We start from the raw sequence: 17,975 nt of genomic DNA on the forward strand, positions 1-17,975 counted from the left end.
TATCTCTAGTATGTTACCACATGAAGTATAAATTCTGTTAATTAAATTGAAGAAAAGAAGAATTAAAAAAAAAAAAACTTAGGTCTCTGCACAAAGGAAAAAAAAGGAGTCATACAATTCATACAATGAATGTTATGGAATAATATTCTGTAAGAAATGACCAGCAATATGAATACAGAGAGGGTTGGAGAGACATGAACTGATGCTAAGTGAAATGAGCAGAACCAGATCATTATTATATTTCAACAACAATACTATATGAGGATCAGTTCTGATGGAAGTGGCTATCTTCAGCAAGGAGAGGATCCAAATCAGTTCCAATTGATCAGTAATGAACAGAACCAGCTAGCCCAGTGAAAGAACTCTGGGAGATGAGTGTGAACCACAACATAGCATTTCTACTTTTTTTATGTTATTGTCTGCTTGCATTTTTGTTTTTCTTCCCAGGTTATTTTTTACCTTCTTTCTAAATCCAATTTTTCTTGTGCAACAAGATAACTGTATAAATATGTACACATATATTGTATTTAACATATACTTTTAATATATTTAACATGTATGGGACTACCTGCCATCTAGGGAAGGGAGAGGGAAGGAGGGAAGGAGGAGAAAAGTTGGGATAGAGGTTTTTTCATGGGTCAATGTTGAAAAGTTACCCATGCATATGTTTTGTCAATTAAAAGCTATAATAAAAAAAGGGGGGAGTGTCATACAGTGCAATTACTGGACAGTTGCAAAGAAGTGAAATTTCATTTTAGAATAACAACAAAATCTCTTTAAATTAAAAACAGACAATTCAGAGAAAATGGCCTTGCAGTTAATCAATATTTTAATTTTTTAAAATAACAAAAATAACTGACATTTATTTAGTGTAATTATGAAATGCTTCATATATGTCTTAATTTGATCCTCACAGAGACCTTGTGAAATATACAAGACAATTATTGTCCCCAATTTACAGATGAGAAAATTGAAGCTCTGTTAAAGTTCCCAACTGAGATCATTTACCTAATAAGTAGAAGTTCTGAGAAATGAACTTAGGACTTTTGTCTTGAGTCCAACATTCATTATAATATCACGTTTCCTCTATAAATTATTTTATGAGCTGGACAGTAAGAACTAGGATGCCATTTTTAAAAAAAATGCCATACTAATATCTGGTTCTGTGTTATTAACTTTTGGTATGGAACTCCTTTTTTGGAGAGACTTGAAAAGTTGTGAGGATCAGAAAATATGTGTAGTCCACCATCTTGTGCATGCATGATCCACCATTTCCTTTATTTCAAAATTTAAGTGATTAGCTGTCATTGCTTTTTTTTTTTTTTCTCCCTTTGTCTGAGGCAATTGGAGTTGTTCCTTTTCCTGGGGTCACACAGCTAGGAAGTGTTAAGTGTCTGAGATTAGATTTGAACTCAGGTCTTCCTGACTTCAAGATTGGTGCTCTATCCACTGCACCACCTAGCTGCCCCTTTGCATTCTTCTAAATGAAAAATATAACCAGTTTTGCTTATCCCCATTTCTATCAGGAATATTGTTTCAGCCCTCCTCTTTTGGGTATAATTGTTCATTAATGTGATAAATTTCAAATTCTAGCTCCAGTGTTCATTTTCTAGCAACATGTCCAACTTCTCTGGATTGTCATTTCCTCATATATTTAAAAAAAAAAAAAAAAAAGTAGATCTGATGATTTCCATGATCCTGTCTATTCCAGATGGGCTAAGATTCTATAAGTCTCTTAATATTTGAAAAACTGGGGAAAGATTATGATTGGTGTTTTTCTAGGGAGAGTCAAATTATTAAGAGCAATTTCATAAATAATAAAGGACTTGGTTTTTTGTAGAATGGAGAGAGGTGATTAGCAGAAAATAGGGCAGGAAAAAAGGGGAAGAAGAGTAGATAGATACTAAACAAGATTTATTGGCAAGAAAAATAAGCATCCAATAAAGCAAACTAATAAACTATACATGAAATTGTAATAGAACATCAGTTAATCAAAAGCTTTGATAGATCCTATCCAGGGGACAATTGATATAAGTGTACAGAGTGTCCCAAAAGGCTTAGCATAGTTTATAAAAGATGGAGCTTTAATAGCTTATAACTGAGCTAAGAATTTTTTTTGGAGAGTACCTTAATATAAATATCTAATGTTTGAAGACCAGGGTAATTCAGAGAAGTTACTGGTTACTTATTAGAATCAGATGAAATGATATGTGTAAAGCACTTTGCAGATTTTAATATGTTATAGAAATAGTTGTTGATATTCTGTTACACTGTATTTTAGTAATTTAATCACTCTGATTTTCAAGAAATATAATTTTTAAAAATTAATGTAAGTTTTTTTAAAGTATATAACATTTTTCTTTTTCGTTATCTTTTTCAGATCTGCAAAATGAGAACTCTAGAATTTTTAAGGTTCTCTATAGGAACTATGAAGATTGAAGAAAAGAAAAATTAAAAAGGAAATTGCTTTAAAAGTATGTTTACAATGAACTGAACTATTGACAATAGGGTTTTTGTTTTTGTTTTATTTTGCTTTGTTTTATTTTGTTTTTAAAATAAAGTATTTTGAGAAGATTGTATTTATGTTAAAAAGGAAACTGGACTAACAATGAGGCCAAAGACTTTTCCTGCTACAACTTATTCTGGAAACAGTAGACAGAGATTGCAAGAAATTCGTGAAGGGTTAAAACAGCCTTCCAAGTCCTCTGGTCAAGGGCTCCCTGTTGGAGCAGGCAGTGACACCTCCTTGGACACAAAAATCTTGATAGTAAAAGATGCCACAAGGCAGCAGCAGATGAAACCTACTCCAAAGTTTGGACCTTATCAAAAAGCTTTGAGGGAGATAAGATACTCTTTGCTACCTTTCGCCAATGAATCAAGCACAGTGGATGTAAATCGGCAGATGTTACAGGAATTGGTCAAAGTAGGATGTGATCAGGTAGGTGTATGGATTCCTTTTGGATCTTTGGGTTGTATCAAGTATTAATGCATCTGGAATGAAGTGAAAATCATGTTTCAGTATGTGTTTCTGTATTCTGAGATCCAGATTGGTCATTCATTACAGAAAAGATTTCTGAGTTCTATAATTGCTCGTATCAATCATGTTATGTATTTGTCTTCTTTCCATTGTGAGTCCTTTAGGTAACATTTGTAAAGTTCTGTTATCTTTTCTGCGCTTGAGAAATCAGGGAAGACATACTTACATGATGGCTTCATTTTTAGTTAATAGATTTTTCTATTCATGTGTGTTGGTTTGGCCTTCATATTTTTTCTCTGCCTATGTACTTTACCTCTTTTCTTTGTTATAGGAGATGTGAGGTCAGTTTTTTTGAGGTGTATGAGAAAGAATAGGGGAAAAAAAGTCCAGGAATTTTTAGACATTTGCAAATCACAATGTACATCTACAAATAGACTCAGTACATGCACTTTTTCATGCATCTTTTATAATTTCATATGACTGGGATGTGGCCACTAAGAAAATTCTTAATTTTGAGAGGCAGTTAGTCTAAAATAAAAATAGATGTTATTTTGTAGATCCTCATTAGTAAAAATATTATTTCCTTGTGAATGACTCCTAAAAGTCATTGTTGTACCATCTGTTATCCTAGTCATGGCTGCTCTTTCAGGATTAGAACAAGCTGGGTGCTTTTGCTAACAGAACCTTGAAAAATGAGATTTCACATTTAGAACAAGGAAGAGTAGTTTGAGTGTTTTTAGTTTCTTCAGAACATATAGGAACAGAAGTACAGGAAGTAAGATGAACACTTGTGACATTTCATATATGATGTGTTAAAAATAGAAATCATTATTGTATTTGGATTCTTCAGAACATAATATGTATTTGTTGCCTTTCAGTTAACATATAATTTAGTTTGGACTGGAACTGTGATTTTATTGTCATAGGAAACCTCCAGTTAGGAAATCAATGCAGATAGTACCTCCTCAACAATTTGTTTCAGAATTGTCTTGGGGTGCTGAAAAGATAGGTGACTGCTTGCATCACACAGGTAGGACTTGCGGTCAGGATCTCTCTCTGCTAGCTGCATTGCCTTTCTTGGTTATAGAATTTTAATTTTGCTAAGTTTTGTAGTTTTGTGAAACCATGCCTGCTTTTTCAGTGCCTCCTTCATCAAGATGCTGAGGTTGTGCAGAGGACCAAGTGTTTTATGGCACCCTTTGTTGTATAGAAAGTGTTTTACAAAGCATGAAATCATAAATAATGTGGTACAGAGGGTTTCTAGAAGTGTAAAATGACAGCAGAAGGCATGACCTTGCTCATTGCAAAAATATGAAGCTAAAGATGCTGCCAAGTGTTATTCCCCAACAAACAAAGCTTGATGGCTTTGAAAGTACAGAGGGAGCAATCTTGGAGAAACATCAGAGTGAGATCATGGAGAGACTTGCAGGTCAGCAGCAGAGTTTAAAATCTGTCCTTATAAATCACTTGCAAACAAAAGAGGTAATTAGAGATGGCATATTGGGTGCAGTTGTGTTTCAGCTGTGATAAAAAGAAGCAAGTGAAGCATGTGATCCAAAACACAGGTGGAATCCCACTGTATCAAAATCCATTAGTGATAATTGCATTACAAAACATAATGTAGAGGATGCTTTCTTTTCTGTTTCTCCTGTGTGAGATCCCAGTGCATTCAAATTAACAAGAGTGGGCATTCTAGTCAAGTTCTAACCAACAAAAGTACACTCATTTTAATTGTCAGCACAAAGGGATCTGTTTACCATACTTAATGCTTCTGAAAAATTAATGCTAAAGTCAATTTATTGCATAGTGTTGTTTTGTAACTCAAAACATCTGTATCTTTACTCATACCACCCACCTCAACTATTCTAGCAAAATTTGACTATATAAGCCCAAACAATGGGAGATAAGACAAAGTGATTGAACACCTCTAGTTTTTGTCTACTTCTGCTGGGTAGAGCTGGGTATCATTGTAATTCAAATAGGACACTTAAAAGAGAACCCAATTGTATCTGCACATGTCTTCCATCTTCTCTTCCCCCTCCTCCCTTCCATCTGCTTTGAACCTTATTCCTTTTCTTCATCACGATGGGAAAGAATTTAAACTCTTTTCCCATAATCTAGTAGGCATAGAGTTTTATTTTGATTTGACTCTGTTGAAGACTGTACCAAAATAATTGCTTTTGCCACTTTATTTCAACTGAGCTCATTTCAAAAAGTATCACTCCTACCACTTTTGTTTATTTTTCTTTGAAATAAGTGAAGACTTAAGGTTTCTGCCCTTTCCCCTCTGCCTTTATACATTCTATATAGTGAGTCTGTGACTTAAACTTCATAGTCCATTTATTAAGGTCCTGTATACATACTCTAGAGGGAAAAAAAAATTACTCCTGTACCAATAAGTTTATTCCTTGAAGAAAGTTTTTCTTCTAATGCAAAGTTTGATGTTTTTTCCAAGTAATTGGAAAGATAAGTTTTCTGGCAGGAGTGTAATGCATTTCTGAATATCAGTATGATTATATTTTATTGGCTTGTAATGAAGGTTTTGGTCTTAGCTTTAATCTATCTTCTTATTTTTCATTTTATTCCAGGTTTCTTGCATATTTTTTTGTCACAAGTTGTTTTGTTTTTTTGTTTTGTTTTTTTTTAAAGAAAGAACAAGGCTTTGAGCCTTTTTTACTTTTGGCAGTCTTTTAAGAACCACTAATTTGATTATAAAGAAATTGTATTATGAAAAATGTTCACATTTTTCTGGAACTAATACTTTTATAATTCATTTACCAGCTAGTTATGTTACAAATTGCATATCACAGCATGTACTATGTAGCTTTTTGATTAGGCATAGCACATTGAAAATGAAGTGTTTCTTGAAGATAAGTGGCTTATATAGAACTGGAGAAGTTAAGGTGGTTTGTTTATTAAGGAAGGGAAAGAAGTTTTTTGCATTTTCTAATTTGAAAGGGAAAAAAGTTATCTTTCTAAAATGTAGGGAGTACCAAAACTAGAAAAAATTGATTAAATAAGGTCTCCAGACCTGATTGTCTTCCTTTGTATATTATCAAGAAATCTCCAAATGCAAAAGAACTGAAGCCAAGTATAACAAAAATCATAATCATTCAACCAAGTTTCTTATGACCACTAGTCTCAATTCTCCATTTTATATAATCTGCCTTTAAAACTTCTTAATATTGTGTAAAAAATTAAATACTTCAGAAATTGTAATAAACTCAAACATCAGCTCAGCTGGATTTTTTTGGTATCATCTAGAGCAGAGGTACTTAAACTTTTTCCACTCGCAATCTCTTTTCACCTGAGAAATTTTTACATGATCCTTGGTATATTGTGTGTAGGCATATAAAATAGGTATGCAAATCAAACACTGATTATAAATCATAATTTCAGGAATAAAACATCCTATATAGGGTTACAAAGCACAGTTGAAGAAGCTGGGGTCTAGAGGAGGGAGTGATTAATCTGTAATTACTTGACCAAGAGTCTATAAATACATTTTAGAGGGTCTGTGAACTTGGGGGGGGGATTAAATTTTTATTTTCACTAAATTTCAGTTGAAATTTCCTTCAGTTACTTAAAAACATTTTATACATTTTTAGAGATACTTTATATCCATTGTACTATTTGATTGAAAGCAACCATGTAAAAGTGTATCACATACATGTCATCTAAAAAACAATAAGGCATCTATAGGCTACTTCAGACTTCCAGATGAATCATTCACATACACACCACACACAAAGATGAATAACTCCTGACCTAGAATAACTTTGCCTCTGGGTCCCATATAATCTCATGCCTATCAAACCCCGGATTCAGAAGTGATTGGAAGTTGGAGACTTCAGGCAGATCAGTAACCGAAAAAACAAGTATTCCTGACACTGTTGGGCTTCTGTGGTTTACTCTCAATTCCAGACTTTGTACTTCCCATCCAAAGTGCACCTGTTCTGTGCATATCACCCATACCTGCTTGGGTCTTTTCTCTTCAGACTACCAGTTTAGGAGCTTTGGCTGCTGTGATGTTATTATTTCTGAAAGGCAAATTTAATGTTCTTAGACAACTTCATTTTTAGTATTCTTTCTTTCAAAAGAAGCAGAATACTATCAGTAGAGCATCAGATGTGGAGTAAGGAGAGACTTGGAATTAAATCCTGTCACTGCCACTAACAAGAAACGGGAATTACAATCTTATTTTTTCATCTGTAAAATAGGAAGAATAATAACATTTGTATTTAATAAGATTGTTGTGAAGATCAAATAAGATAATGACATGACTTAGGGAAAACATTATATTTGCATTTGGGATTTAGAGGACCTGAGCTCAGATTTCAGCTTGCCTCTTTAGATTGTCAACCTAATCATTTAACCTCCATCTCATCAGTAAAATAAGAAGGCAAAATACACATATCCTTAAGGTCCCTTCAAGTTCTATGATTCTATATCAAATGCTTTGTAGATTATAAAGAGTTATGTAAATATTTATTTTTTTGGTGAGGTTTTGATTATTATTATTCTTAGGTACCTCTTTTTTCAAGTCTTAGTTATCAGTGATATACCTCATTCCAAAATGTTCTTCATTTTCTGGTATTACTTATTAATGCAATCACAATATTTAATCTTCATCTTAATCTCCTTTGCCACAGTCTTAGTGTCTAAGTGGGGTTACCTTATTATCAGAAACTTTAGTAGTTATAAAGAGATAAAATAACTATCAGTGACTTCAGGTACAGGTATACTGGGTGGTCTGCTGGACACTTTGTGTCTAGGCTTGGCTGCCTGGGAGCTTCTATATCTCAGAAAGTTTTGTACCTTTATACTTAGATACAAAATAAATAGAAGGTGAATTTAGTGGAGAGGACATTGGCATGGGGGTGAAAGGGATCAGGAAAGATCTTATGCAGAAAGTCATGCTAGAACAAAATCTTGAAAGAAATGACTTAAAGGTATCACCACCTTGTTCATGCTCTCTCCTTCCTACAATTATCTCATGTGTATGGTAATTTACATGTCATATTACCTCAATAGGTTGTAAACTCTTTGAATTCAGCAACTTTTAAAATTTTGCTTTTGTAACCCTAGGATTTAGCATGTGGTGTGGCTTTAATGCTCATTTTGGAGAGGCTTTCTTTGTCCCTATCTTATCCCCATGGGCCTTCCTTCCTGCAACAAATTAATATGCAGGTGTACCTTGAGTTAACTCTGCAAACATTTTTCTCAATAGAATTGTTAATGAATAGTTATGAAATACAAGATTGCTAGGAGTACTTAAAAGTTCCAGTAAGTTCAATCAAAATAGAAGTCTTATTTAAATAATGAAAGTTAAACAAAAGCACTGTGTGTAAATTGACCAATTTTTTCTTTGTTTTGGAGTTTAATCATTAGAGTTCTTTAGCTGTGATACATGTATATCTTATTAATAATAGCCAGCTTTTATATATAGCACTTTAAAATTTGCAAAGCATTTTTGTAAATTGTATATATATGTATTGTCTGTGTTATATGTAACTGTGTAAATAGTTATGAATTTGTAAATCTATAGTTTTATTTATATATTTGAGATTAGTAATCCAGTGAAATGTATGGCATTATTATACCAATTTTTCAGATGAGAAAAATGAGGCTGAGAGAATTACAGTGACTGGCTCAGGATCGTATGCCAGCAAGAATTGGAGGCTAGGTCACATGGGTTCTCTCTATACACTGTATCACCTGTCTCAATAAAGTAACATTGGAAAGTAGAGAAAACAGTTCACTCATAAATTTAGACAGAATCACTATTCCTTTGTGCCTTGGTAATAAGATCTTATCTAAAAGTTGTTTCATTAAAGATATTTTGCAATAATGAATTTAAAATCATTAGGGTAATAATGTTATTTCTTTGCATGTTAAAAATGGAAAGATCTTAGTGTCATTGAAAACTCAAGATTAGTGTTAAGTCACCAGTAGTGAGGGAGGGAGAAAAAGAAAACACACATAGTGGAATTGTCATTAATGAAAAGGAAATAATGTTGCTATGATATTGGAAGAAATAGCCATTTCTTCCCTCCTCCCTCCCCCTTTTATTAATAAAAAAGAAAAAAGCTGCACTTGTTCTGCAAGTATACTTTAGCAAAGAGTGTGTAATTTCATTTTCAGGGTTCTTGTGAAAAGCTGTGAAATAAGGGGACAGGATTCATCTAAGAGTCAAAGAACCTCGTTTCAAATTCCATTTCTACCACTTCAGTTACACAGCAAGAACTTATTAAGTACTTACTGTATTCCAGGAACCTATAGTAAAAGACAAACCAAAATCAATCCCACCAGGAGCTTATATTTACACTATCCTACATCCAGAGGTGTTCTGGAGCCAACTTGAACTCTGATAGAATTGATTGTTAAATTTTCAAGTGTGAACATTTACATTTTGGAGATCAGCAGTCACTACACTAATTTATTGTTCTGATGATTAAACTTTAAAGTATGGCCTGTTATATGTTGCTGCCACCTCCCACCCCCTACTAAAAAAAAGATTGTTCAACATTGATTCACTGCACCCTTATCTGTGTTTTGTCTCTTCTTTTACAATGTGAACTCATTGAAGGTTAAAAAATTGTTTTTTGCCTTCTTTGTATCCCCCAGTACTTAGTAATGGCACAGAAACTGTCATATGTATAGCAAGCACATAGGAAATAACTTATTAACATTCAAGATGAACTTATGGCAGTAACCACTGGGGCGAATCAAAAAGGATCTTGGTCTTAAGATAGTGGGAGCTAGTGACTCCCAAGAGGTGGTAGGAGAGAGCAGTGAGTAGGGAGAGAGAATGTCTGTGAATAGACTGTCAGATAACTTTGCTGGCCCCAACTTCATTGTCTATAAAATTAAGAGTTTGGATCTGATAGTTTCTATCAGCTCTAAAAGTGTATTATTTTATAATTTCCTGATGCTCTGTGTCTGGTACCTTTTGCAGAGTGTGCTAAGTCAGACTAATACAATTAGGCAAAAAGGAAACCTTGTTAAGGAACTTAATTAAAGAGCTGTATTTACCATTCTCTTCCTTATTAGAGGCCTGTTGTCTACAACTCAGAATTATGAATTAGGAGAAATCTTCATTTCAGCATGAATTAGTCATATATATTACTATTTGTTGCCGTTCCTACTTTCTCAGGATAATTCATAAGGATAGTAAATATTTGTCTTAATTTAATATCCATTTGGTGAATCAAAATAAATTTATCATTGGTATATTTTATTTAACATATTTATCATATTCATTTCAGTTCATTTTGAGTTATCTGTTATGTATATGATCATGAATTTAGTTTAAAAAGAAAAAAAAAAAAAACATGGAGCTCTTGTTAAACCTCCCAAGGCTTCTCAGTTGGATATAAAAGCTAATTTGAAAACTGTCCTATACTTAGCCTCAGTCTCACCCAAGAATTTGTTTGTCCTCTCCCTTTCTTCCCCTCCTTGAACTGTGTTGAGCAGGGGGTAAAGCAGTTACAATGGTGTGTTAACAAAATGCCCCTTTAGTCAATGAGTATTATTCGTTTGGTTGTCCTTAGTTTGTTTTTAGACTCTTTTAAGTTTCTTCTGTTATATATAGCTCTCACGCTTCTGGGTGGTAAAGATTAAAACCCAGGGAGAAAAAGACATTAAAACTGCCTTTTGATGGGATTATGATGTTTTAAATTAGCTTTTAAAATAGTCATTTCCCAATTTCTCTTTAATTCAGTTATGAAATATCCCCATAAGGTCCCTCCTCATTCCAAATCTGTGATGGTGTTTTAATAGTTCTCTAATTTAGCATAATATTAATTTGTCACATAAGTTTAGGTATTAATTGGTTCAGTGCAACAAATACATTTTAAAAGTAACTACTGTGTATGACACTGACTAAATAAAATGCAGGGGATTAAAAAAAATGAAAAATAGTATGATACTTTTCCTGTCTTTAAAAATATCTTGTGGCCATCAAATTTTTTAAAAAGTAAACACAATTCCCTACTGCCTTCATAACTTTATACAAAATCCCTTCTTTATTCTCTTGTGGCATATTTATTAATTTTTAAAATTTTTTTTATTTTTGGGCTAGCATTCTTTTGTGTATGTTTTTTGGTGGGGGGAAGGTCAGAGGAAATGTTCTTTTCTTTTGTCCACTTATTCTCTCCTTTCTTTCTCTCTTCTCCAACAACCAGTATTGTGTTTTGTACTTAGTAAGTATTGTACAAATTTGGATTTGGGTGACCAGTTTTCTAAAAATAATAATATAATAATATAACTATAGTTATATTATAGAACTATCCTAAGTACTTGAATTGGTGTATCATGGATAGAATATTGGGGCTTTGGAAACTTGGCATAGCTACTTGAAAAAATTCTTTTGGATAGTATCATTTTCCTCTTATGCAACTTCATTTCTGTTCCTCCTGTCCTGTAGAACTGCATGTATGGTATGCATTACTCTCTTAGTGGTTTTGATTTATCATTTGTAGAGTTAGGATGTTAGAAAAAAAAATTAGTCATGTGATAGGAATAAAGGTTGCTTTATCCCAAAATGTGCTTTCTCAATCAATAAATATGCCATGTGAATTTGAAATGACGTCATGTTCTAAAAGCTTTTATTCACGAAAAAAAGCTTTTTATTCATCATAGAGCTAGTCATACTTGGCATCCACTAGGCCAGGAGAAGTGAGAGAACATACTGGAATGAATTGAGCTAGGTGGAAAACTTTAACCATAAATTACTTTGAAGAAGCTTGGAGGACACTTAAAAAGGAAGTATGTACTTGTCTCTGCTTCCAATCCTGCCCTTTTACTAAGGTAATAAGTCAGTTAATAATGAAGTCATCCCCATAGAAGATCTCAGAACTTTTCAAATTCAGTAGTAACTTTTTAGTGCATGTAGACTAGAAACTTTAAAATAGGGGTCCCCAACTTACCGGTAGATTTTGACTCCCCAGAAAGTTCACCACTTTTAATTTGAGATTTTATTATCACCCTTGTTTGTACTGCCCATTTTGAGAAATGAAAAGTAATTTCATCCCACCAAAAAAAAAATCTGCTTTAAACCTCATCTTTGACTCTTTTTTTCTCCTTTATCCAAAAGGATGACGAGAAAAAATTCAGCACAAGAAGTGAAGATTTTTTTTTTATCTGACATTATATGCAATGTCCTATTTGCATATAATGCGTAACTCACTTTCCTAAAAAAAAAATTGAGGGAATGTATCTTATATCTTTTCTTTGGGGCCAAACTTGTTCTTTATATAGCATGATCCATTTTCAGTTGTTTTGTGGTTGTTTGTGGTACATCTTATTTTCATGGTGATATACAATATCTGTGTGGGAGATCAAGATTATTGTTAACCCCATTTAATAGATTAGATATTTTATATTTTCTTCTTTTTTGTTTTGTTTGACTAATTTTTGAAGTCTCATTGAGTTATTCACTTCTATTTGTTCAATTATAATTTTTAGTGAATTATTTTCTTCAGTTAGCTTTTTTGTCTCCTTTTGCATTTGACCAATTGTGGTGTTTTGTTCATTGTATTTTTTTTAATCCATTTCACAAATTGTTTTTCTTTTTTTCTTTTTTTAAATTTTTTATTCATTTTTCCAAATTATCCCCTCCCTCCACTCCCTCTCCCCATGACAGGTAATCCCATACATTTTACATGTGTTACAATATAACCTAGATACAATATATGTGTGTAAATACCATTTTCTTGTTGCACATTAATTATTAGCTTCCGAAGATATAAGTAACCTGGGTAGATAGACAGTAGTGCTAACAATCACAAATTGTTTTTCAATGAATTGGTTTCTTTTTCATATCTTTTGTAAGGAGTTAATATGCTTTTCCTATTTTATCCAATCTATTTTGTGGAGTTATATGCTTTTCCCAAGTGCTAATGAGATAATGAGATATTAGGTTCTTACTAAGTGCTAAGTTGGAACTTAACAATTCTCTAGTTCCGGCCTTTACTGGGGAGTTTAACCCCTGTGAACTCCTGGGGAGGAGCTTGCATGCTTAGGAGGAGCAAGTTCATTGGTTGAAGTAATTTTTCCCAGAAGCCCTTGCGTTATCCCAAACCCATTCTCTTGGAGGATGAAAGAGGGCAGCACTTGAGAAAGAGAGTCTTGTCTGGACCAGACTTGAGGCAGCTCTCTGGAGGAAGAAGTCTCTCCTTTAGACCAGAGAGCGATCGGCAGTCTCTGGAGACAACAGCGCAGTACACTTTGTGAAATGGGAAACAACTCATATCATCCTTTAGGGCTTCATCTGGAGCTGATTTGTCTTTAGGATCCTCAGGATTTGAGGTCTGTTCTTCCCTTTCTCTATAAAAGCTCTCTGTGGTCAGTTCTTTTTGCTTTTTGTTCATTTTTTTTTAAAGGTTGAAATCTGCTCTTAAGGCAAAGGGACCACAGCTGCTTTAGGTTGCCCTGGGACAGGTATTGCTGACTGACTTCAGGTTCTGGGTAGGCGTGGCCAAGTTCTGGGATTCAATGGTTCACAATTTGCCTTTGAGTGTTTTACAGCTAATCTGCTGATCCACTGGCTTGTAACTAGACAGAGTAGCCTAAGAATCTCCCAGTAGATTCTCCAGTGGGAGGACAAAGCAACACCCTGGCTCCCTGTCCCAGGCTCAGTAGCCTCTCCCTCTGCCCAATTGAAACAGATCTTTTCTGAAGTTCTTCCAAAGTTTCTTCTGCAAATTTGTTGTACTCCAAATATTTGTGAGTTCTGTCGCTCCAAAACCAGTTCAGAGGCTTAATCTACTATTGATTTGAGGGAAATCCAGAGGAGATCAGATAGAGATGGGTCTACTCTGTATCTTGGCTCCCCTCTCCCCCATTTTATAGATTAGGAAACTGAGGCAAATGTATAAGGTCACACAGCTAGTAAGCATCTGAGCTGGATTTGAACCAGGTACCTCCTACACAAAATATGTGTCTTCTCACTTAAAAAACAAACTTGCTGGGGTGGGTGTAGGTGTATTTAATACTCCTTTCTAAGCCATTTTTGTTTTATTTCTGTCCTTTTTCTCTGTTTTCTGTTTTCTATTTTCTTTGTTTCTCTTAAGTAAGATATTTGCCAAAATCATGCATGCTATGAGGGGTAGGCGCTTATTTCTTAAGTGTTAGTTTGGGGGTTAGCGAATTCTAGGAGTTATGTTTCTGAATGAGAATGCTGATGTGTTTGTGTTAAATATGATAAATATGAGTGTTATGGTCCAGGCTAGCTCCTCTGAAGGGCTCAGAATAAGTCCTGGCCCCACGTTGGGCACCAAATGTAATGTTCTGATTGTCTCTCAATTATAATTCTTCTCTGGTAAGAGGTTTCTTTTCTGTATAATCCTTTTCTCTGTGAGCTGGTTTCTTTGGGAGGCTTCTGGAGGCTTCCAGCCTGAGCGAAGGTAGAATCTCGAATCCTCTTCTTCCTAAATGGCTCTGAATCTCCTTGAGCTTCCCTGAAGTTCTCCTGGGAAGTCTTGTTCTTTTCCCAGTCTAGACTGCTCCTTCAAGACTGCTGTCCAAACTCAATCTCCCAGTCTAGACTGTCTCCTTCCAGACTGTCATCTCAACTCAATGTCCCAGCCTACACTACTCTCCAGGCTCAATGTTGCCTCTTTTATCTTCCCAGAGAATGGGCTTGTGGGAAATACTTACAACCAATGAATTTGCTTGTTTGAACTAAAGGTGTGAACTCTGAGCTAGAAAATTGTTTAGACAACCTGAGTTATCACCTTGTAATCCTAACATGAGAATAAAAATTAGCAAGTGCTTGTTTCTTGTCCATAGGCATAACTACCTACAGGAATCATGTTATTGTCTATTTTAAGTTTAGGGTTAAGGATGCATGAGAATAATAATGATAGTTCTTATACAGTGCTGAAAGAACTTCACAAATATTTCATTTTATTCTCACAACATCCTGTGAAGTAGATATTATTATTATCCGTATTTTACATGAAGAAGCAGATCAAATGACTTGTCTTAGGTCATGCAGCTTGTAAATGTTTGAGATAGAATTTGCACTCAATTCCTTCTGACTCCAGTGCTAATGTTTTATCCAGTGTGCCAGCTATCTGCCTATAGATCAGAGAATACATTGTCATCTACACTTGGAAAATATCAATTTATGTAACCAATTTACACAAAACACTTCCATTTTCAAGTAATATGAAAAATCTTGATAATAATAAATAATAATAAAGGTTGATATTAATAAAAGGGACTTAGACAAGTATAAATCAGATTTGCTTCTTTTTCTGAATGGTTTTGGTATAACAGTATATAAACAATAGATTAGCATATCCCAGTTTTTGGTTATGTACTATATTCTGTTAATATCTATGTCAAAATCAGCAGGTATTGAATCAACTACTTGAGATCTTACTATTCTTGGAGGAGTATGCTATTCAAAATTTACTATGGACAGTTCAGTCATTGAAGTCACAAGTTCTTGGAGCAGCTAAATCGTACATGCTTTTCTCCCATCCTTAATTTATGACAACTCGTCAATCTCTCTACCAGAGTAATCTCCCTGCCTTTAAGCTCCCTCAATTTCAAATTCCCATCATTCAAAACCATAGATTTCATGGTAGTTCTGGTGATTGGCCAATGAAGCAGACCCTAGGATTATTCTTGGCTCCATTCCATTGTTGTGTGCTCTCTCAAGCTATGCTAGAGATAAACCTGTCAAGAGTACAGAAGAACTTTATACTTATTTATCTCCTGTACATTCATCAGCAGTGACCTGATAGTAATACATTCACTGGACTGGAAGTTTGTAGTTTTTTTTTTTTTTTTTTTTTGGTTTTTTTTTTTCCCTCTCCAGTTTATCTAAATATTAAAAGGATTATAAACTTTAGAACTAGATGAAAAATCCAGAGTTAAATCCAATTCAGCAAGCATATAAAAGTGCTAGGGTTACAAAGACCAAAGCAAAATAGTTTCTGCCTTCACAGAGCTTACATTCTACTAATAAAATATACACATAGGTAAATAAAAATATATAGAGTTACAGAGCGGGGAACACTATTGATGGGTGGTTCAGGAAATACCTTATGTAGAAAGTGGTTACCTAGTACAATCCTCTCATTTTGTAACTGAGAGAACTAATACCCAGAAAAGTTAAGGTACTTGGCCAATGTCACATAGATATTAAATAATATAGAGTGAATTCTAACTTAGGCTTTCTGATTTCAAAGCCAGTGTGTTGGGCAGCTAGGTGGCGCAGTGGATAGAGCACCAGCCTGAATTCAGGAGGACCTGAGTTCAAATCTAGTCTTAGACACTTAATACTTCCTAGTTGTGTGACCCTGGGCAAGTCATTTAACCCCAGCCTCAGGGGAAAAAAAAAAAAGAAATCTTATTCAAAGCCAGTGTGTCATATTGGGTAATATATGATTTTGTGTTGACCCAGGGAAACCTGTCTTGTGTTATTCTTATATTCTTATTTATTTCTGGGCTTGCCATTAATTATTTTTTAAAGTTTGTTCAGTGGAAATGTAGATATTATTTTACTTTTAAAAATAAAAGCTATTTTGATCCAGCTTATTGATGGTGCCACATTGAGTAAGGTAGCAGGTCTGGAGTAGGACATTTTAATTCTTCAATGTGTGTAACAAGTTGGGGGAAAAAACCAGATTGGAATATATAGAGAATGAAGTTGATTGGAGATATAAGCAGAGTGATTCACTTACAGATAAGTAACTATGAAAAAAGGGAAATAACTCATTTCAATGCTATAGCTGATAAAAGATTAGGGAATCTTGCTTTTTGATCTTTTAATAGAAAATGTCAGCAATGTTCTTATATTAAAAGCAAATCAGATATATTTGGATATATGTCTATGATCTAAAAACAAGTACTTAACTCTCTTGGATCATAAAATAATCCAGATATAATCAGGGTCAGGTCAGGGCGTTGTGTCCTGATTTGTAATCCATATCTTCACACAAATGTATTTATAATCATTCATTCAGAATACATTTTCTAAGCACTTCTTGTATGCTATGGTCAGCACTATGCTGAGTGCTGAGGATACAGTGAAAAAACAAAACCATACTTTGTCTGCAAGGAATTTATTTTCAAATAGGGAAGTCATTAACAAATGGGTATATGAAAGCTCTCTTTCCAGTAGGTAAAAGGTACTCTTAGAAGAAAATAGAATATGGGGGGGGGGGGGGAGAGACGACAACTTGGAAAGACCTACAGAAGGTTGTATTTGAACAGTGGCTTAAAGGAAGCCTGGGATTCTGATAAACAAAGGTGATGAGGAAGGAGAACATTCTAAGCTAGGAAGGGCTAGGCACAGAGGGGAGAGAAGGAGTATCATGTGAGGAAAAGCAAATGCCATGATAAGTGGGCCGTATGGAGAAAAGTAATTTATAAGACTGGAAAACTAGGATGGTAGTAGGTTCTAAAGTGCTAACGTGCTACACAGCCATTTATATTTGATTCTAGTGAGTCACTGGAGTTTATTGAGTTGGGGGAACAGTATTCCACTTGTACTTTAGAAGTCATTTTATTGGTTATGTGAAGGATGGTACGGAGTGTGGAGTGGTGAGGCAGGAAGAACAATTAGGAAGCTATTGAAGTAGTCCAGCTTTTATAGATCAGTGGTCCTCAAACTTTTTAAATAGGGGGCCAGTTCACTGTCCCTCAGACTGTTGGAGGGCCAGACTATAGTAAAAACAAAAACTCACACTCTGTCTCCACCTCTCAGCCCATTTGCTATAACCAGGGGTCGCATAAACGTCCTCAGCAGGCCACATCTGGCCCGCAGGCCATAGTTGGAGAACCCCTGTTATAGATGGTGAGGGCCTAAACTATGTTGGTGGCTGTGTGAATAAAGAGAAAAAGATGGATATATCTATATCCATCTATGGATGAATAATTGTTGGAGAAAGAATTGATAGTATCATGAAAATCCAGAAAAGAGAAATGGAAAGAGAAAAGGCACAAGATTAATTAAAAGAGCAGGGTTCAAGTTCTGGTT

At 34.5% G+C, this 17,975-nt stretch overlaps 1 protein-coding gene across 1 annotated transcript in view; it reads left to right on the forward strand.

Moving 5' to 3' along the window:
* Positions 1–17,975, forward strand: part of LATS2 (large tumor suppressor kinase 2) — a 76,164-nt gene that overhangs the window by 15,794 nt on the left and 42,395 nt on the right. The window contains exon 2 of the mRNA XM_074303680.1: positions 2,381–2,938. Within this exon, the coding sequence (XP_074159781.1) occupies positions 2,609–2,938 (330 nt within the window). The 5' untranslated portion in view covers positions 2,381–2,608. The remainder of the gene's footprint in view (positions 1–2,380; positions 2,939–17,975) is intronic.

Source organism: Sminthopsis crassicaudata, chromosome 3 (genome assembly GCF_048593235.1).
Source record: "Sminthopsis crassicaudata isolate SCR6 chromosome 3, ASM4859323v1, whole genome shotgun sequence".
Lineage (NCBI taxonomy): Eukaryota > Metazoa > Chordata > Mammalia > Dasyuromorphia > Dasyuridae > Sminthopsis > Sminthopsis crassicaudata.